A 21,530-nucleotide genomic window follows, 5' to 3' on the forward strand; every position below is an offset into this window, starting at 1 on the left:
TAGAAACTGTTGCTCCTTTATTTATGGGGCTGGGGATAGACCCTCAGACTTTATATCTGCAAGACAAGTGTTTTACTTCTGAGCCTTACTTCTTAGTCCTTTTGCCATAGTTGATTCCATAAAGCATAGAAATAAGTTCATGAATGTATAAGAGGCAATGGATGAACTAGGCATGCACATACATTTATCTATAAAATGCAGAATGAAGTCAGCCAGAGAAAGAACTGACATGCAGAGCAGGTGTTCAGGTGCCCTTTCCAATTTTTGACTGAATACTCACTTCTTTTGTATAGACATGTTTTCATTTTTTGTGGGCACATACCCAGGTATTAAATTGCTGAGTCTTTGGTAACTATGGCTAACTTTTTTGAGGAACCATCAAGCTTTCCTGCAGTGCCTCTTTTTATATTTTTACCAGCAGTGCATAAGGATTTCAATTTCTCCATCACCCTGGTTGCACTTACTATCTGTTTTTAGCCATCTTACTGAGTATAAAGTAGTATCTAATTGTGACTTGGATATGTGTTTTGATAATGGCAAGATATTAACTATCTTCTATTTAAAAAAATTTTTAATGACTCACCGTGGGATATAGTTACAGACTTACAAACTTTTGTGCTTACGTTTCGGTCATACAATGATCGAGTAACCATCGCTTCACCAATGCCTATTCTCCACCACCGATGATCTCAGTATCTCTCCCACCACTCCCAACCCATCCCCACTACACCCCCCTGTCTCTGTGACAGGGCATTCCCTTTTGCTCTCTCTCTCCTTATGAGTGTTGTGGACTCTCAATAGAGGTATTGAATTGCTATCATTTGGTTTGAAGTCTACTTTTAGCATGCATCTCCTATCCCGAGCGGGCCCTCCAAGCACCCCATAGTTGGTGTTCCCTTTTCTATCTGAGCTGCCTTTCCCCACTACATGTGAGGCCAGCTTCCAAGCCATGGAACAGTCCTCATGGTATTCATCTCTACTATTCTTGGGTGTAAGTCTCCCATTCTGTTTCTATATATTTCACAAATGAGTGCAATCTTTCTGTGTCTGTTCCTTTCTTTCTGACTCATTTCACTTAGCATGATGCTCTCCATGTAGATCCACATACATGCAAATTGTATGACTTTATCCTTTCTAACAGCTGCATAGTATTCCATTGTGTAGATGTACAAAATTTTGTTAACCAGTCATCTGTTCTTGGGCACTTGGGTTTTTTCCAAATTCTGGCTATTGTAAACAGTGCTGCAATGAACATACAAGTGTAGATGTCATTTCTTCTATGCTTTTTGTATCTCCGTGATATATTCCCAGAAGTGGTATTGTTGGATCAAATGGGAGCTCAATTTCTACTTTTTGAGGATCATCCTTAGTGTTTTCCAAAAGGGTTGGGCCAGTCGGCATTCTCACCAGCAGTGAAGGAGAGTCCCATTCTTGCCATACCCGCGCCAACACCAGTTGCTTTTGTTCTTTTGGACGTGGGCAAGTCTCTGTGGTGTGAGATGATATCTCATTGTTGTTTTAATCTGCATCTCCCTGATGATTAATAATAAAGAGCATTTTTTCATGTGCCCTTTGGCCCTTCGGATTTCTTCTTTGAGAAAGTTTCTGTTCATTTCTTCACCCCATTTTCTTATGGGGGTTGGGTGTTTTCTTCTTGTAGAGTCCAACAAGTACCTTGAATATCCTTGATATCAATTCCTTATCAGATGGGCATTGGGTGAATATCCTTTCTCACTCTGTAGATTGTCTTTGTATTCTGGTCACTGTATGTTTTGAGGTGTAGAATCTTCTTAGTTTAAGACAGTTCCATTTGTTTATTTCCATTTCCACTTGCTTGGTCAGTGGGGTGTCATCTTTGAAGATACCTTTAGCTACAATGTCATGGAGGGCTTTGCCAACCTTGTCTTCAATGTACCTAATGAATTCTGGTCTGATGTTGAGGTCTTTAATCCATTTTGATCTGACATTTGTGGCTGGTGTTAGGTAGAGGTCTGAGCCCAATGTTTTGCACATTGCTGTCCAGTTTTGCCAGCATTATTTGTTAAAGAGGCTTTCCTTGCTCCACTTCACATTTCTTGTTCCCTTATTAAAGATTAAATGATCGTATATTTGAGGGTGTGCATCAGGATATTTGACCCTATTCCATTGATCTGCAGCTCTGCCTTTGTTCCAGTACCATGCTGTTTTAGTTATAACTGCATTGTAGTAGAGTTTGAGGTTGGGGAAGCTGATGCCTCCCATCTTCTTTTTCCTAAGAATTCCTGTAGCTATTTTAGGGGATTTATTGTTCCATATGAATTTCAGGAGTGTGTGTGATCCATTTCTTTGAAGAATTTCATAGGTATTCTTATGAGGATCTCATTGAATGTGTACAGGGCTTTGGGCGAGTATTCTCATTTTGACAATGTTAATTCTCCCAATCCATGAGCAGGGGATATGTGTCCATTTCCTCGTGTCTTCTTTCATTTCATGAAGTAGCGTTTTGTAATTTTCTTTGTACAGGTCCCTTACCTCCTTAGTTAAGCTGATTCTGAGGTACTTGATTTTCTGAGGTATGACTGTAAACGGGATTGCTTTTTTTATGCCACTTTCCTCTCTCTCATTGTTCGCATAGCCTGCAACTTTACTATACAAGTCAATAGTTTCTAGGAGTTTCTTGGTAGAGGCTTTAGGTTTCTCTAAATATAGTATCATATCATCTGCAAATAGTGAGAGCTTGATTTCTTCCTTTCCTATCTGGATGCCCTTAATATCTTTTTCTTGCCTAATCGCTATTGCAAGTACTTTCAGTACTATATTGAACAGAAGTGTTGAGAGTGGGCATCCTTGTCTTGTCCCTGACCTTAGGGGGAAGGCTCTTAGCTTTTCCCCATTGAGGATAATGCTTGCCATTGGCTTGTGGTAGATAGCTTTGACTATATTGAAGAAAGTTTTTTTAAAACCCATTTTGGTGAGAGTTTTCATCATAAACGAGTGCTGGATCTTGTCATATGCTTTCTCTGCATCTATTGATATGCTCATATGGTTTTATCTTTTCTTTTGTTAATACGATGAATTATGTTGATTGATTTTTGTGTGAAACAACCCTTGCATCACCAGGATGAATCCCACTTGGTCGTGGCCTATGATCTTTTTTGATAATTTGTTGGATTCTATTTGCTAATATTTTGTTGAGGAAGACATAGAAGAGAGAGGGCTAACAGATCTATACAAGGCATTCCATCCCCAAAAGAAAGGATACCCATTCTTTTCCAGTGCACAGGGAACATTCTCCAAAATAGACCACGTGCTGGGCCACAAAACGTACCTCAATAGAATCAGGAAGGTAAAAATTGTATCAAATATCTTTTCAGACCATGATGCACTGAACATAGAAGTCAATCACTCACAGATGCGGAGAACTAAATCAAACACCTGGAAATTAAATAATTCAGTGTTGAACAACAAGTGGGTCAGGAAGGAAATCAAAGAAGAAATCAAAAGATAACTGGAAACAAATGATAATGAAGACAAGAGTTACCAGAACCTATGGGATGCAGCAAAAGCCATATTAAGGGGAAAATTTATAGCGCTGTATGCATTTCTCAGGAAAGAAGAAAAGGCCTACATAAATAATTGACTTCACACCTCAAGATCTTAGAAAAGGACCAATAAAAAGATCCCAAAACAGGCAGAAGGAAAATATAGCAAAACTTAGAGCAGAGGGGCTGGAGCGATAGCACAGCGGGTAGGGTGTTTGCCTTGCACGCGGCCGACCCAGGTCCTATTCCCAGCATCCCATATGGTCCCCTGAGCACCGCCAGGGGTGATTCCTGAGTGCAGAGCCAGGAGTAACCCCTGTGCATTGCCAGGTGTGACCCAAAAAGCGAAAAAAAAAGTTAGAGCAGAAATTAACAACATGGAAACCCAAAAAACAATTCAAAAGATAATGAAACCAAGAGCTGGTTCTTTGAGAAAATAAAGAACATTGACAAACCACTAGCAAGACTCACAAAGAGAGAGAGAGAGAGAGAGAGAGAGAGAGAGACCCAAATAAACCGAATCAGAAATGAAAACGAGGATATCAAAACAGAAACCAAAGAAATTCAAGAGATCATCAGAGACTACTTTGAAAGGCTATATGCCATGAAACATGAGAACTTTGAAAAAATGAACAAATTCCTGGATTCCTGTATTCTCCCAAGACTGAACCAAGAAGATGTGGAATACCTGAATAGACCTATCACTATCAAGAAAATTGAAACTGTAATCAAAAGTCTTCCCCCAAACAAAAGTTCAGGTCCAGATGGATTCACTAGCAAATTATTTCAAACCTTTAAAGAGGACCTACTGTCAGTTCTTTTCAAGATTTCCCAGGAAATTGGAGAAGCAGACATTCTCCCAAACAGTTTCTATGAGACCCATATTTCCCTAATACCAAAAGCAAAGACACCACAAAAAAAGAAAACTACAGGCCAATATCCCTGGTGAATATGGAGATACATTAACTATCTCCTCATGCTTATTATAGATATTTTAAAATCCTCTTTGGGAGCTGAGTGATAGTACAGCGGGTAGGGCGCTTGCCTTGCATGTGGACAATCTTTTTGTCCTCAGTACCACAGATGGTCCTTTAGCACCTCCAGGAGAGACCCTTGAACAGAGCCTGGAATAAGCCCTAAACACTGCTGGATGTATCCATGAGCTCCAAAATAATAATAATAATAATGATGATGATGATGATGATGATGATGATAATGATGATGATGATGATATTAAAGCTGGGATTTGTACAAAGATGATACTAAAAACACAGCTCAGTTTGATGAATGCTATCAGTAATAGGGTTCTGGTCAGGACGCGTCTTTCCATTTATTTCCATCTTTAATGTCTCCCAGGTATTTTTAAATTTACGTGTGGTTTTGGGGGTTTGGGGACCACACCCAGCAGCATGCAGGGCCATTCCTGGCTCTCTGTACTCAGGAGTGTCCCTTGGTGGGAACCATCTGGGTGTGGTTCCCTGGGTCAGTGGATGCAAGACAAGCACCTTAACCCCTGTATGATCTCTCCAGTCCTTTATCCTTTAAAAAAATTATTTTTAATCCCTGTGAATTACAAAGTTACAAAGATATTTGTGATTGAGGTGCAGGCATACATTGTTCTAACACTAACCCCTTCACCAGAGTCCACTACTTTCCACCCGTCTCCCCCTCCTCTCCCCCCGCTCCCCCCCCCAGGTCCCCTTTGACCCTGTAGCAGGCACTTTGTCCAGCCATCTCATTGTCCTACTGTTCTCCCTAACTTATCTCCCACCCCCATCTCTGCCCCAGTGGCAAGTTTCCTACTGAAGACCAGTTCAGCTGTTTGTTTCTGTTGCCGTTGGGCATTTGAGGTTCCCCTACAAAGTTTGAGAGAGATGGTTCTGAGTCCGTTCCTCTCCCTCTGACTGATTTCACTCAACACAATACTCTCCAGATCTATCCACATTGCAGCAAATTGCATGACTCTATCTCCTCTTATAGCTGGGTAATATTCCATTGTGTGTATATCTACCATAGTTTCTTTATCTAGTCATCTGTTTGTGGGAATTTGGGCTGTTGCCATATTTTGGCTGTTGTATATATTGCTGCAATGAACCTAGGAGTGCAGATGCCTTTTATGCACTGTGCTTTTGGGCCCTTAGGATATATTCACAAGAGTGGAATTTCTGGATCATATGGAAGTTTAATTCCTAGTTTTTTTGAAGAATGTCCATATTGTCTTCCAAAAAGGTTGGATCAGTTAGCATTCTCACCAGCAGTGAATGAGAGGCCCTGTTCCCCCAAATCCTTGTCAACACTAGTTCTTGTTGTTCTTTTTGATGAGTACCAGTCTCTGTTGCATGCGGCCGACCCAGCTTTGATTTCTCCACCTCTCTCGGAGAGCCCGGCAAGCTACCGAGAATATCTCACCCGCACGGCAGAGCCTGGCAAGCTATCCGTAACATATTCGATATGCCAAAAACAGTAACAAGTCTCACAATGGAGACATTACTGGTGCCTGCTTGAGCAAATCGATGAGCAAGGGGATGACAGTGATACAGTGATACCAGTCTCTGTGGTATTAGATGATAACTCACTGTTGCTTTGATCTTCATTTCTCTGATGATTAGTGATATAGAACAGTTTTTTCCACATGCATTTTGGTCATTTGTATCTCCTTTGGGCTGGGAGTTGGGCCATATTAGGCGATGTTTGGGCTTATTCCCAGTTCTGCACTTAGTAATCACTCTTGATGCTGCTCAGGGACCATATGGGATGCTGGGGATTGAACCCAGGTTTGCTGCATCCAAGCAAGCACCTTACCCACTATGCTGTCTCTCGGTCCTTGGCCATTTGTATTCTTCTTTGAAAAAGTTCCTGTTCATCTCTTCTCCTGTTTCTCATTTTTTGTGTCATTATATATGCAACCTTTTAAATTTATTTTTTAATTATTTTGTTTATTGGACCACACTTGGTGATACTCAGGACTTCCTCCTGGCTTTGCACTCAAGTGTTGAAGTGTTGGGGAGACCATATGGGATACCAGGGATCACACCCAGATCAGCTGTGTGCAAGGCAAACACCATACCCGCTGTACTATATCTCTGGGCCGTATATCTGAAACTTTAAAAAATTTAATCTTTAATTACTTCTAGCTAGTGTCTAGAAATATGACCAATTTAGGCATATTGCTCCTGTATCTTAAAACCTGGTGGAATTTGTTTATTAATGATAGTAGTCTTTTTTTCTATAGTCACATAGTCTTTGTGTCTCATGGTCCAGTTCCCCAGCAATTTGCCAGAGCATTTTGAAGTCTCTCTGGATCTCTCATTCCTCAGCTTCACCTTTGAAGTCTTTTGGTTGGGCTGACTTTTGTGCCCTAGCTTTTATCCATTGCCTCTTAAAGAGCAGCCATGTTGAAATACTTACCTATGACTGTTTTCCAAAAATTCCCTGTAGGGAGAGGCTTTTAGCTATGTATAGCTTCTCCATCAGGAGGTGCTCAAGGCTTGCTCCTGGATCCTCACACAAGACTCACTCTGGCAGTGCTCACAGGACCAGCTATGGGATGGAATCTTTTTAAAAATAGGCAAATGGAAAAATAGGGATGGAATCTGGCTTGGTTGTGTACAAGGCAAGTGCCTCAACACCTTGTAAAATAGTGCCTCAGTCCAAAGACAAGCCTTTCTCATGGAAATTCACCAGAGAAGTAAAATTCTGACAGTTCTTTGAGAATGCAGCTTTGAAGGGACCCCAGCTGCATTCTGCTCCCACTGATCCTGGGGGAAGTGGATGCTTTTTAAGCTCCCCTCAGAATGGAGAGTAAATGTCTGAAAAGTTAAAGCAATATCCATCTTACTATTCTTACAGGAATTTGTCTTTTTTCTCAACTGAATATTCCTGGGTTTTTGGTATAAACCCACTTACTAAAATTCAAGAATTCTGAAAATACGATTCTATCAAATATTCCAGTTGTTAATTTTGTGAAAGAGGAAATGAAGTTTTAGATTCTATCCTTTTCACTGATTCACCAATAGCCCGGTTACAATTCTCTAAAGTCTTGATGACTATAGCTAATTAAATATTTACTCATGGAAGATCTTTAGAAGAAGGAAATAGAGAGTTTTTGTTTGGGAGTGCTACACCAGGTCATGCTTTGGGGGATACACCTCCCGTGCTCAGGGGTTGCCAATAGGTGGGGATCTGCAGCTCATGTAGTTCTGGGGATGGTACCTGGGCAAAACCTGCATGCAGCCATATAAGCTGTCTCTTCAGTCTCCAAATGTAATTGTTATATTCTCTCCAAGATGGGAAGATAAAGCACGTAAGGGTTTTTGCTCTGTGCTCTGGGATCACTCCTGGCAGGGCTCAAGGGACCATATGGGGTGCTGGGAATAAAAATCTCCAGACGTGACTCCAGTCGCCAGCTAAAGTTTTCGGCATGGGCAGCTCCTCGCAGAATGTCTGCAGCCTAAGAACTAAGCCACGGCCCCATGCCCGCCCAGGAGGGGAAAGGTATTTCTCTCGCCTCTTCCTTGCCGGGGGTGAAGGGCACGGTGACCAACATATTATGACGACCACAGATGGGGTTTACAAGCTTGCAATGATCCAATATCTGGAAGAAACCTCCCTGGACTTAGTTGCTAAAGTACAGCAATCCAAAACCACGCTGCCGCAGACCTCATATCTCTTCAAAACAGGTCTGTCTCTAGTGGGGTACTCCTAACAATAATAGTGAGGTTTGTGTTGAAATATTGAATGTAACCAAAGTAAATAGAAAGTAAAGTGAAATTTATATCAGTTTCAAGGTGGGGGGGTGAGGGGGGGCAGGATGGGAGGTGTACTGTGTTGTTTTTTTTTTTTTGTGGTGAGATATGGGCACTGGTGAAGGGATGGTTGTTTCAGCATTGTATAACTGAGACTTAAGCCTGAAAGCATTGTAATTTTCCACATGGTGATTCAATAAAATAAAATTCTTAAAGAAAAAAAAATTCCAGAGCAAACACTGCCCATTGTACAGTCACTTGGACTCCCAGGAAGGTAGTTTGAAAGGGTATTTCTGCATTGAGTGCCCTGAGAAAATTAAGCTTACACAATCTTTTAAACCCCTTCTCATCATTCAACAGGTTAAACAGACTTTTGAGTCTGAACTGAATTTAAATCCCAGCTCTGCTTTTTACCAGTTTGATGGCTAGGACAAGTTATATATAACTGCTCTGTGGCTCAGTTCCCTCATTTGTAAAGCAGACTAACAATATCTATCAGTAAAGTTATTGTGACGATTAAATGTGAAGTGCTGATCACAGATACCAGGCATCTGGCAATAGATATTAGCTTTGTCTTTATATATATATATGTGTATATATATACACATATATTCTAATATACATGTGTATATATATTAGGGTATGCTAATGTGTATATATATTAGGGTATGCCAATGCTAATGTTTCTTGAATAGAGTTTACTGAAAATTTCTTTGTTTTTTTCCCCTCCTGTGTATTTGTCTGCTTGTTTTAAAAAGTTTGCCTATTTTTAAAAAGAAAATTCATTCTAGCATCTTGGAACAAAATTTTTTGTCAAAAATGAACTGCTTCTGGGACTGAAGTGATAATATAGCAGGAAAGGTGCTTGCTTTGCAGGCGGCTGACCCAGGTTCATGCTTGGCATTCCATATGGTCCCCTAAGCACCATCAGGAGTAATCCCTGAGCATTCCTGGGTGTGGCCCACAAACCAAAGAAAGAAAAGGGAGAGGAACTGAGGGAGGGAGGGAAGGAACTGGTTCATTTTACCAATATATCCATAATGTTCGCACAGCAGAGCCTGGCAAGCTCCCCGTGACTTATTCAATATGCCAAAAACAGTAAAAACAAGTCTCACAATGGAGACGTTACTGGTGCCTGCTCGAGCACATCAGTGAACAATGGGACGACAGTGCTACAGTGCTATCCATAATGTTATTTCTGAAGTATCTAGTAACTACCCAATATTGTCAGACCAGTGACAGTCAAGGTGACCCTGGCATTCAAGAAGCTGAAAGTCCAGGAGACTGACAGGTGACCCAGTGATCACATACAGTGTGACAAAGGTCAGGGCACAAAGATCTCTGTGAGAATGACTGGCAAAAAGACTGCTTCCACCAGATCCTCTTAGAAAACCTCCCTAACCCAAGCGCCGCAATGCTCAAGGCTGCTCCCTATGTGCTCAGGCCGAACCTCACATACGAGCAAAAATATTCCTGGACTGTGCAGCGGCAAAAGTGGCAGCACAACACGTCATAAAACACTCCCTACCCATTCTCCATAATTACCACACCACATTTGATGGGGTTCAGTTTGTAGGCAATAAATCATAGAGGGAAATATATGTATATATGCATACATATATATTTTCAGGGGTGTAATGATAGCACAGTGGGTAGGGCATTTGCCTTGCATGCGGTCAACCCAGGTTCAATTCCTCCACCTCTCTAGAAGAGCCTGGCAAGCTACCGAGAGTATCTCACCCGCATGGCAAAGGCTGGCAAGCTACCCGTGGCGTATTTGATATGTCAAAAACCAGTAACAATAAGTCTCACAATGGAGGCGTTACTGGTGCCCGCTCGAGCAAATTGATGAGCAACAAGATGACAGTGATACAGTTATACATATTTTCAGATATGTATACCAAAGCTCACACCACCCAAACTTCAACAACTTGTTAGTGATATCCTATAGAATGTCTTTTTTTTTTTAATTTTTTATTGTGGAAAGTTACAAAGTTACAAAGTTTTCAGGTTTAAATCTCAGTTATACAATGCTCGAATACCCATCCCTTCACCAGTGCTCATATTCCACCACCAAGAATCCCAGTATACCTCCACCCCGCCCCCTCACACCCCAAACCCCCCCACGCCCCTAGCCTCCCCACCCTAAGCCCCCCCCACCTGTGTAACTAATAAATTTCACTTTACTTTCAATATAGAATGTCTTAATGGTTCCTGCCAAAATAGAACAATCTTCACACTCTTTCTTATGTGAACACTTTTTTTGTAAGCCTGTTCAGCAGTTCTTCATAACAGACAATATGAAATATATTACTTCGTTTGTGTTTTGTGACATGGATTGGGGTTGGGATGGAAACATCCCGAATTTGGTGGAGGGAAGGTATAATGGTGGTGGGATTGGTGTTTGAATATTCAGTGTAATCAAACATTGTGGACTAACTTGTAAAGTTAAAAAAAATTTGAAAAAGTAATATGGAGTTTATGCCCTATATAAAATTTTAAAAAAGAAGAAAAATAATATTTGCTGCAGAGCAAGGACTTCCTGCAGACATCATCACTCTCTGGGTTTTCTTTCATCTTTGGGGGTGGTAGGGAGACACACCCAGTGGTGCCCAGGGCTTACTCCTGACTCTGTGCTCAGGGATCACTCCTGGCTTATTGTGGGGCCTATATAAGGTGGCAGGAATGGAACACAAGTGGGCTGCATGCAAGGCAAGTACCCCACATGCTGTATTATTTGGCCTCTCTTCCTAGGGTTTTCAACTTGGAAAAATTTGTCAGCATATTTTTAATTTGTTCTACATTTGTGTTTCTCTCCACCCTCCCACCCTCTTCCCTCTTCACTTTATCATCTAGAGACTTGAGTGTTCCCCAAAGGGAGAATGTTTGGGGCTGGAGCAATAGCACAGCGGGTAGGGCATTTGCCTTGCACGCAGCCAACCTGGATTCAATTCCCAGTATCCCATATGGTCCCCAAGCACCACCAGGAGTAATTCCTGAGTGCATGAGCCAGGGATAACCCCATGCATTGCCGGGTGTGACCCAAAAAGCAAAAAAAAAAATGCTTTATGGATTCTAAGCATGATTATAGATAATGACAGAAAATAATGTTTTTTCACCTTCTAGTTCCATGCTAATAAAATAAATATAAACTTTAATGCTAGTTGCTGATTATGTCTATAATTTTAATTTTATTGTATATTTTTTAGAATTCTCAGTCATAATCCTCTAACAACTATTGAAGATTCATATCTTTTTAAATTGCCAGCATTAAAATATCTGTAAGTATTATAATAGTTTTGTAGCTCATATGGTTTCTGCTATAATTTGCGGTCTTTATTTTTCTCCATTTTTGCCAAAGATTGTGTTTTGCATTGAATTTAAAAGTTATAATTTGAATTTTAACACTGGATTGTTGAATTGAGATTCATTGTCAAAGGAAAAGATTAAGAAAGAATGTACATGGGTAACAGCCAACAGAGGAAAAGAGCAATGTTGAGTACATATAGATAAGAAATATACATGTAGAAGTATTATTTATTCCAGAAAGTAATGAGTAATAATGTAAACATTACTTAAAAAAAGAAAGTAAAGAGGACCAGATAGGTGAGTGGTTGGAGCCCATGCACTGCATGCTAGAGGCCTGGATTCGACCTCTGGCGCCATGCGTGTTTCTCAGAGCTCTATTCAGAGCAACCCACAAGTACAGCACCTAGCATATCTCCCAAGTACTGCCAGGAAGGAAGGAAGGAAGGAAGGAAGGAAGGAAGGAAGGAAGGAAGGAAGGAAGGAAGGAAGGAAGGAAGGAAGGAAGGAAGGAAGGAAGGAAGGAAGGAAGGAAGGAAGGAAGGAAGGAAGGAAGGAAGGAAGGAAGGAAGGAAGGAAGGAAATTTATTTAGTCTACCAAATTGTCATTAATTTGATGATAGAGAAATCTCTTATTTCTGTAAGAGCTCTCTGGAATTATGGTCTAGAGTAAACAGTTGACCTGGCTTTACAGCGAAGCCAGAATCAAATATATGCTTCATTAATCTCATCTACTTAACTCTAAAGCTTCTGCATTTGGATTCACATCATGCTTGTGTTTTCTCCCTCAGAGACATGGGAGCAACATCAGTGTTGCTTGGACCAGTCCAAAACATCCTCATGATGACTCTTGAATTAGAAAAACTGTAAGTTGATTTTTCTGACATTTATTTTCACTTAGGTTTTTAAGGCTTTTTATTTTTGTTTCTCAATCTTGGAGAGCCTGGCAAGCAACTGAGTGTATCCTGCCCACAAGGCAGAGCCTGGCGTATTCGATATGCCAAAAACAGTAACATGTCTCACAATGGACACGTAACTAGTTCCCGCTCGAGCAAATCAATGAACAACGGGATGACAGTGCTACAGTGCCACAGATTTCTTTAAATGTTGGAGTACTGCTACTTATTCATCCATTGATTAGGCTAATTGAATTTGACATGCACTCCACAATACATTTTTTTATTCAGAATGTTAATTTAATTTAATTAAAAAATTTTAAATTGAATCATTGTGAGATACAGTTACAAAGCTTTCATGTTTGAGTTTCAGTCATACAATTATAGGACACCCAACCCTCCACCAGTGCCCACCATCCACTACCAATGTCCCCAGGATCCACCCCCTCGTCCCACCCCTACCCCTGCCTCTATGGCAGACAATCTCCCCCATACTGTCTTTTGTTGGACTGGAGTGCTAGCACAGCGGGTAGGGCATTTGCCTTGCACACAGCCAACTGGGGTTCTATTCCTCCGTCCCTCTCAGAGAGCCTGGCAAGCTACTGAGAGTATCCCGCCCGCACAGCAGTCTGGCAAGCTACCCGTGGCATATTCGATATGCCAAAAACAGTAACTAGTCTCACCATGCAGACATTACTGGTACCCGCTTGAGCAAATCGATGAGCAACATGATGACAGTGCTACAGTGCTACTCTCTCTTGTGTTGCTTGTTATGAATAGTATAAGATGTCATGAGACCAGAGGAGTGGCTGTGTGCTCCTCAAATTTTAAAAGTTTAGATAATTAAGGTGTGGAGAAATCTCTGCAGAGAGCTGCTCAGTTCAGAGTTTCTTTGTGTATCTGGATTTTGACCATTAAGGAGCTTAAGTGGCAGCCGAGGGCAGTTTGTGGGCATGACCTCCAGCTTCCCTCGGGGAGAGGGAGGCCAATGAGAGGGACCGGCCCATCCCCTATCCCTTGAGGCCTGGAGTTTGCTGTCACTGAACCTGTGTGCCTGCACTTTTCATTGTGTTCTGGAAGTTGGTGCCTGTCGGGGTTTTTAAGGGGCAGGTGGAGGGATGATGCCTGCCCCTGTCTGAGGCTCCCCAGTGAAGTTGGCCTGGCTTAAAGTCCGGAGGCATCTCGCAGAGAGCTGCTCGGTTCAGAGATTCTTTTGTGTGTCTCTGGATGGTGGCCCTTGTTTCCATCTTCTCAGAGAAATAAACTATTGGCATATGCCCTGCAGGATATGCCCGCTTGGCCGTAGGGCACCTCACCACCAGCCCTAACTGTGGCTTTTATCTCTTTCGAGATTTATGGGGCTCTGAAATATGGTTGGTAACTGAGCTTGTATAACTGAGCCAGACGTAGTTTGTGGGTTGGCTCCCACATACCAAACTTTTGGCTGTTTAGTTTCTTGGTAAACTTGCCCTAAGTTGTTGGGGTTCAGTCACAGGTACATCAGCAATTTTGGGTTATCAGGAAGCCAGAAGGCTCCATCTGGCTGCTGATGCTCTTGCCCCGCAGGTACAGGTTGACCTGCTGGTGGCACCATACCCCAGCTTGTTTATTTTTCTTAAGCTATGTTTAATTGAGTTTAAATTTATATATATATATTTTTTTTTAAGTTGAGATACTCAAGAATCCCTTTTGGTGTCTCATGGACACTGGGGATCAAACCCAGGTCAACTGTGTTCAAAGCAAATGCCAGAGCTGCTATACTATAATATTACTCTAGTCCCTATTTTCTCATAGTCTGAAAAAGTGCTTTCAGATTTCCCCAGGTTATAACTGGTATTTTTATCATTCTCTGGGAGCTGGAGAGATAGGATAGTGAGTTAGATATTTGCCTTGCATGTGGTTAACTCTTGTTCAGTCTGGCACTGTCTATGGTTCCCCAAGGCCTGCAAGGAATGATTCCTGAGTCGAGAGCCCAGAGTAATCCCTGAGCACCACCAGATATGACTCAAAAACAAAACTCAATTTTCTGAGGGCTGAAGTGATAGTTAGAGGGGTTAAGGTACACGCTTTGCACGCATCACCTCCCAGTTGGGTTCCCACCACCACTGAGTTCGAGCAGCGCCTCATCCATGGTTCTCAGGAACATTTTGAATAGCTGCACAGTGGCTTTGGCTGCCTCTTCTACCTACTTAAAGTAACCCCTTTACTCTGCACTTAATTCTCTGTGTTTCCATTCATAGGATATTACCTAGGCATCTCACCTGCTGCCTCTGTCAATTTAAAGTTATTATTGAAATCATGTGCAAGACAGTCAAACTACATTGTACCACTCAATGTTCTACCAGTACCACACACTGTGGTGAGTCTGAATTGCCTGCTAATAGATTTTTAATTTATGTTTTATTTTAATTTTAATCACTGATGGCCCATTTTAAACTGATTATGTAGTTGCATTATTTCTATTAAGAGTTCAACTCCCTATATTTCTAAGAACTATTTCCCGTGGTAAAAGTCAGAATCTCAGTTACGTCTTTACCTTAGCAGTCTATGCATGACCTGAGACATCAGAGGAATGGAAGAAAGGGATGGAAGTGGGGAAGGGAGCTAACACTAATGGTCACAAATGAGGGCCACACTGTGGGCAAGGTACTGGTCCTCCAGATGAGAGCTCAGCCACAGAATGCAGTTTGTAAACAGATTTTATATACAGCAGATCTCAAGCGCCCTTTTCTTCATAGGACAGGTGTCGCTACTTTATTGCATGTGTTTTTGTAATTCAGTAGGCAAGTACAAGTCATACTGTCTTATGAAAATTTTGCTTAGAGCCTGAGAATTTCTGGTTTTCTAAGCAGAGGTTGCCATTCAATCCTTCTAAGGATGGATGGCCTTGTGGATTCTTAGACCATCCCCACCTCTGAGCCTATTTAGAACTTTAACCCTTCCATCTACAAAGCACTCAGGCGCCCTTAAGTATTTTTCCACATAGTAAGTTTACTGACCTTAGCTTGATAACTTCCAAAATGTGTTTTTAAGGGCCCAGGAAAATAGAACAATAGGTTAAAACACATAGTTTTCATGTGGGAGGTGTGAGTGCACCCCCCACAAAACAGTTTCTGAAGCACTGCTGGGAGTATTCCTTGGGTATTACTGAATATGGGGCATGCATGCATGCGCACACGCGCGCGCGCGCACACACACACACACACACACACACACACACACACACACACATGAAACACCCAAAAAAGTGTTTTCATGCCGGGATAGTATGACTCTGATTTGCTAACAGAAATTGGGCACATCGATCACTTTGCTTCTTACACAAAGATAGTGTTATTGTTAAAATCAACTTTTAGCAAGTCTATCACTCCCTTCACAAAGGTGGGCATAACAATCATTTTCAAATCACCTTTCATAAGATGAACATCAATCCTGGGGAATTTGGGGGGTGTGGCGGGGAGAAGAATCAGACTAAAAGGGATGTACAAACTGTGGTGTCTCGACACTTCGGTGGTGGTCCAGGTGAGGTTCACTTTGTACATGGAAACCAATAGCGTTGGTACTATTGTAACCATGTTACTCCAACTGCAATAATGTTAGAGAATAACTAAACCAAATAATCGAAATCACAATAAGATACTAATAACATTTTTTATTTTATGTGAGGAGAAGCAAAACTAAAAGTGTTAAATGTGTCTAATGCCTAGATTGCGTGTTCCCAGTCTGGGACTCTTTGCAAGTCCATGCTTCTTCCTCACTTCCCTTAACTCCCTCTCTAAACTTCACCACCACCAAAAGCACTTTGAATTCTTCAGTAGAGTTTGGTTGGAGAGATCATCTAGCAGCTACAACACTTGCCTTCCATACGGCAGACTTGAGTTGGATACCTAGCATCCCAGATGGTCCCAATTACTAGCTGCAGTGATCCCTGAGCACAGAGAGAGAAGTAACCCCTGAACATTGCTGGGTTTGGCCCCACCTCCCCCCAAAAGAAACCCAACTACACAATGTTATACTTGACCTTCTCACAGTCAGAAATTTTGTATGGTTCCCTAACTAGAGCTGGAAATAGTAGGAAGTAAGTGAAGACAAAATACACATCTTATAAGAGCTGTATTCCCCAATTTTGGTAGCTCTGATATTATTTCAGGAGCCAGAGAGATAGTACAGTGAGTAGGGGACTTGCCTTCCACACAGATGACCTGGGTTCCATTGCTGGCATCCTATATAGTTTCCCAAGCACCACCAGCAGTGATTACCTGAGCACGGAATCAGGAGTAACCCCTGAGCATCACCAATTGTGGCCCACAAACAAAACAAAAAAGATTATTTTCTAGATTTTATCAACATTGCACATTGACATATACTCTGGCAAATCCATTAACCTATCCTTAGACATCTGCCCAGATTCAACAACATCACACTAAAGGCTAATAAGCGAAAGAATTAGTGGGTAGGTGGAGGAAGGGTGCATTCAGATGAGGATCTGATTTCTGGAAGAATTTCTTCTTCGTCTATGATGGTAATAAGAATATTATCACCCAAAAGAGGTAGAGAGAAAAGTCCTCTCTATATGGGCAGGACAGGATAAAGGTATGGGAGTATAACAAGTCATAGTTGAGGGACTGGAGAGATGGTCTAATGGAAAGAGTGCTTGCCTTTTTTTTTTCTTTATTGGGTCACAACCGGTGATACACAAGGGTTACTCCTGGCTCTGGCAGTGCTCAGGGGACCATATGGGATGCTGGGATTCGAATCCGGACTGACCACATGCAAAGCAAATGACCTACCTGCTGTGCTATCGCTCCAGTCCCTGGGTGCTTCCCTTTCATGCAGTCAACCTGGGTTCGATTCCCAGGATCCCATGTGGTCCCCCAGGCACCACCCAGAATAGTTTCTGAGAGCAGCACTGTAGCACTGTAGCACTGTTGTCTCGTTGTTCATTGAGTTGCTGAGAGGGCATCACTAACGTCTCCATTGTGAGACTTGTTGTTACTGTTTTTGGCATATTGAATAAGCCACGGGAGCTTACCAGGCTCTGCCGTGCAGGTGGGATACTCTCAGTAGCTTGCCAGCTCTCCTCAGGGACGGAGGAATCGAACCCGGGTTGGCTGCATTCAAGGCAAATGCCCTACCCACTGTTCTATCGATAACTCCAGCCTGATGGACATAATTACCTTAAAAAAAGATTTTTTAATTAGTTTTTAATTTGCTTTTGGGGGCCACACCCATTAATGCTCAGGGCTTACTCCTGGCTCTGCACTCAGGAATTACTTCTGCTAGTGTTCAGGGAACACGTGAGATTCCAGGGATCAAATCTGGGTTGGACACATGCAAGGTGAATGCTCTACCTTCTGTACTCTCTCTCTAGCCCTGCATTTATCTACTTTTATAAGGCGGTTCTATATTATTTTAAAAGTATACTATCAACAATTATGCAAACAAGTATAAGTAATAGGCACATGTAAAATTTAATTAAAGTAAATATTTAGCCATGATAAAGATTTTTTTTTTGGCTGGAGATAGTAAAGCAGGTAAAGTGATTGCCTTGCGTGTAACCAACCCGGATTCAATCCCTGGCATCTCATATGGTCCCCCAAACGCTATCATGAGTGATTTCTGAGTGCAGAACCAGAAGTACCCCCTAAGCATTGCCATGTAGTCCCCTCCCCCACAAAAAATCCAACTATTTTTCAAATGTAGTTTATCTTTTTGATGCATTCAGAGCACCAAGTCTAAACTTTATCATATATCATTTTACATATTTGCTTAGTACACCTTATTATGATCAACAGCAGGCTTGTTTTGTTAAACTTTTGTCAAACGTGATAATTGTGAGCCATAAAAATAACTAACTAAAAAATTAAAAAATATTATTTTTGTAGTACATTAAACCATTCAAATTTCTTGGGCTTATTCTTTTTTTTTAAAATGTGTATTCTCGTTTATTCTTCCTTAAAGATTCTTCAAGACACATTTAAGAATACCCATCAGAATTCGACTAAAAAGGCCATATTTTTCCACATTTTTGGACTTCTCTTAGGAATCGTGGTTTCCCAGAGCCATCCGTAACCTCTTGGTCCTGATTGCACAGCCACCTTTCTTATCTAGGATTATAGATTTTGAGCATTTCTGGGTCATCCCTGCTTATCAAATAATATCCTTGCCTCCGGCATGCACCTGCCTTTCTTGTTAAACAATTTTTTCAGTACCTTCTCTTAGGTTAGCTTTACATGCCCCCAATTTTGAACACATTCATACCTTGCATGTTAATGCCTCACTAACTTAACTCATACTTTCAATGAGGATTCTGTGAAAGTCTCTTTATCCTGAACAAAAAGGCTTAGAAATTACGGAGAAAATTTTATATTATATCTGTATCAATTGCTGCGATGACGCATTTTTTCACCTGATCTATCTGATATCATTCTCTCAACCACCCTGGAAGAGATGAGCTGTTCTATTAGCAAACAGGACAACTTGTCTCTTCTTGGATATCGCCAAACTGAACTAGATTTCCACTAATTAAATTGTCCTCCATCTACTGGAGAACCACGGGTTGAATTGGAGGCTTCCTTCTAAACTTCTTCTTTTTTTAATATGTTTATTTTTTTAATTTGTGAGTCACTGTGAGGGTATAGTTACAAATTTACCCATTTTCGTGCTTGTGTTTCCCTCATACAATGTTTGAGAACCCATCCCTTCACCAGTGTCCATTCTCCACCACCAATGAACCCAGTATCCCTCCAACTCTCCAATCCCGTCCTCCCCACCCCATCCCGCCTCTGTGGCAGGGTATTCCATTTTGTCCTCTCTCTCCTTTTGGGTGTTGTGGTTTGTGATAGGGGTATTGAGTGGCCATCGTGTTCAGTCTCTAGTCTACTTTCTGCACGCATCTCCCTTCCCGTGCAGGATGTCCAACCACATTTTACTTGGTCTTCCCTTCTCTATCCGGGCTGCCTTTCCCCCAGCATGTGAGGCCAGCTTCCAAGCCATGGAGCAAACCTTAGTATTATATACTACTATTCTTGGGTGTTAGTCTCCTACTCTGTTATTTTATATTCCACAGATGAGTGCAGTCTTACTATGTCTGTCCCTCTCTTTCTGACTCATTTCACTTAGCATGATACTTTCCATGTTGATCCACTTATATGCAAAGTTCATGACTTCACCTTTTCTAACAGCTGCATAATATTTCATTGTATAGATGTACCAAAGTTTCTTTAACCAGTCATCTGTTCTAGGGCACTCAGGTTTTTTCCAGATTCTTGCTATTGTAAGCAGTGCTGCAATGAACATATAAGTGCAGATGTCATTTCGAGTATATTTTTTTTGTTTCTCCAGGATATATTCCCAGAAGTGGTATTGCTGGATCAAATGGAAGCTCAATTTCTAGTTGTTTGAGAAGCGTCCATTTTGCTTTCCAAAGGGGCTGAACCAGTCGGCATTCCCACTAGAAGTGTAGAAGGGTCCCTTTCTCCCCACATCCTCTCCAGCAGTGGTTGCTTTTGTTCTTTTGGATGTGTGCCATTCTCTATGGTGTGAGGTGGTATCTCGTGGTTGTTTTGATCTGCATCTCCCTGATGATTAGTGATGTAGAGCACTTTTTCATGTGCCTTTTGGCCATTCGTATCTCTTCCTTGGGAAAGTTTCTGTTCATTTCTTCGTCCCATTTTCTGATGGGGTTGGATGTTTTCTTCTTGTAGAGTTCAACCAGTGCTTTATATACCCTTGATATCAACCCCTTATCGGATGGGTATTGGGTGAATATCCTTTCCCATTCTGTAGATTGTCTTTGTATTTTGGTCATGGTATCTTTTGCGGTGCAGAAGCTTCTTAGTTTAATATAGTCCCATTTGTTTATCTCTGTTACCACTTGGTTGGTTAGATGCATGTCATCTTTGAAGATACCTTTAGCTTCAATATCGTGGAGGGTTTTGCCGACCTTGTCTTCGATGTACCTTATGGACTGTGGTCTGATGTTGAGATCTTTAATCCATTTTGATCTGATTTTTGTGCCTGGTGTCAGGTCGAGGTCTAAGCCCATTTTTTTGCATGTGGTTGCCCAGGTATGCCAGCACCATTTGTTAAAGAGGCTTTCCTTGCTCCACTTCACATTTCTTGCTCCCTTATCAAAGATTAGATGATCATACATTTGAGGTTGTTCTTGGGCTTATTCTTATGCTTCTCTAACTCAGGGTTAAATTATCTAATAGCTGCATTATTTTTTTTAATTAATTTTATTGAATCACCATGTGGAGGGTTACATAGTTCTCAGGATTATGTCGGTTATACAATTCTCAAACACCCTTCACTTCACCAGTGCCCATCTTCCATCACCAACCCCCCCAGTATACCTGCCGCCCCCTCCCACCTCCCCAGTCCCAACCCTTGCACATGATATGTTTCACTTCGTTTACGCCTTATTTCGATTACATTCCATGTTTCAACACACAACTCACTACCGTTGTTGGGGTTTCCCCCAAAAAAGAAAAGCAGTCCTATTGCCAAGGAGGCATTTGATAATTCTCCACTGCTAAGAATATAGAGATATTAAGTCCCGCTGTTTGTTACATAGTTTTTCTTTTTCCCCCTTGCCCCGCGCCACCGAGTTCACGCCTGTTTTAGTAATCGCCACGCTGCCTGACAAGGGAAAAAAAAAACAAAAAGGATGGTTATTTCCCGTCATCAGCAGGCGTGGGGCTCTGGCTTAGTTGATAGACTAGTAGAGTGTAAGCAGTCTCTGGAACCGAAGGTCTTGCGCTGGTATCGGCTCCGGCTCGAGATTCCACCAGCGTCCCGCTGTTCCTTGTACATAATTTTTCCCCTTATATCCCATTCCCGCGCCACCAGGTCTGTTTGCTTAATGGACATCACACTGTAGTTGATGACACACCGCGTTTCTTTCCGAGAAAGAAGAAAATTTCTTCTCAGCCGGCGTGGGGATATAGCTTAGTTCAGTCTAGTGAGATGGCTACCACTTTGATTGCCTTCAATATTTCAGCAACAGACTTACTATTAGGATCTCCCACAAAAGTCCGCCCCATTAGAAAGGAACCATT

At 41.6% G+C, this 21,530-nt stretch overlaps 1 protein-coding gene across 1 annotated transcript in view; it reads left to right on the forward strand.

The window, feature by feature from the left end:
• LOC129406540 (leucine-rich repeat-containing protein 37A-like) overlaps positions 1 to 21,530 on the forward strand; it is a 52,279-nt gene that overhangs the window by 21,718 nt on the left and 9,031 nt on the right. Inside the window, exons 8-10 of the mRNA XM_055144701.1 lie at positions 11,476 to 11,547; positions 12,364 to 12,438; positions 14,709 to 14,827. Coding sequence (XP_055000676.1) covers positions 11,476 to 11,547; positions 12,364 to 12,438; positions 14,709 to 14,827 — 266 coding nt within the window. The remainder of the gene's footprint in view (positions 1 to 11,475; positions 11,548 to 12,363; positions 12,439 to 14,708; positions 14,828 to 21,530) is intronic.

The sequence above is a fragment of the Sorex araneus genome, chromosome 7, assembly GCF_027595985.1.
Source record: "Sorex araneus isolate mSorAra2 chromosome 7, mSorAra2.pri, whole genome shotgun sequence".
NCBI lineage: Eukaryota > Metazoa > Chordata > Mammalia > Eulipotyphla > Soricidae > Sorex > Sorex araneus.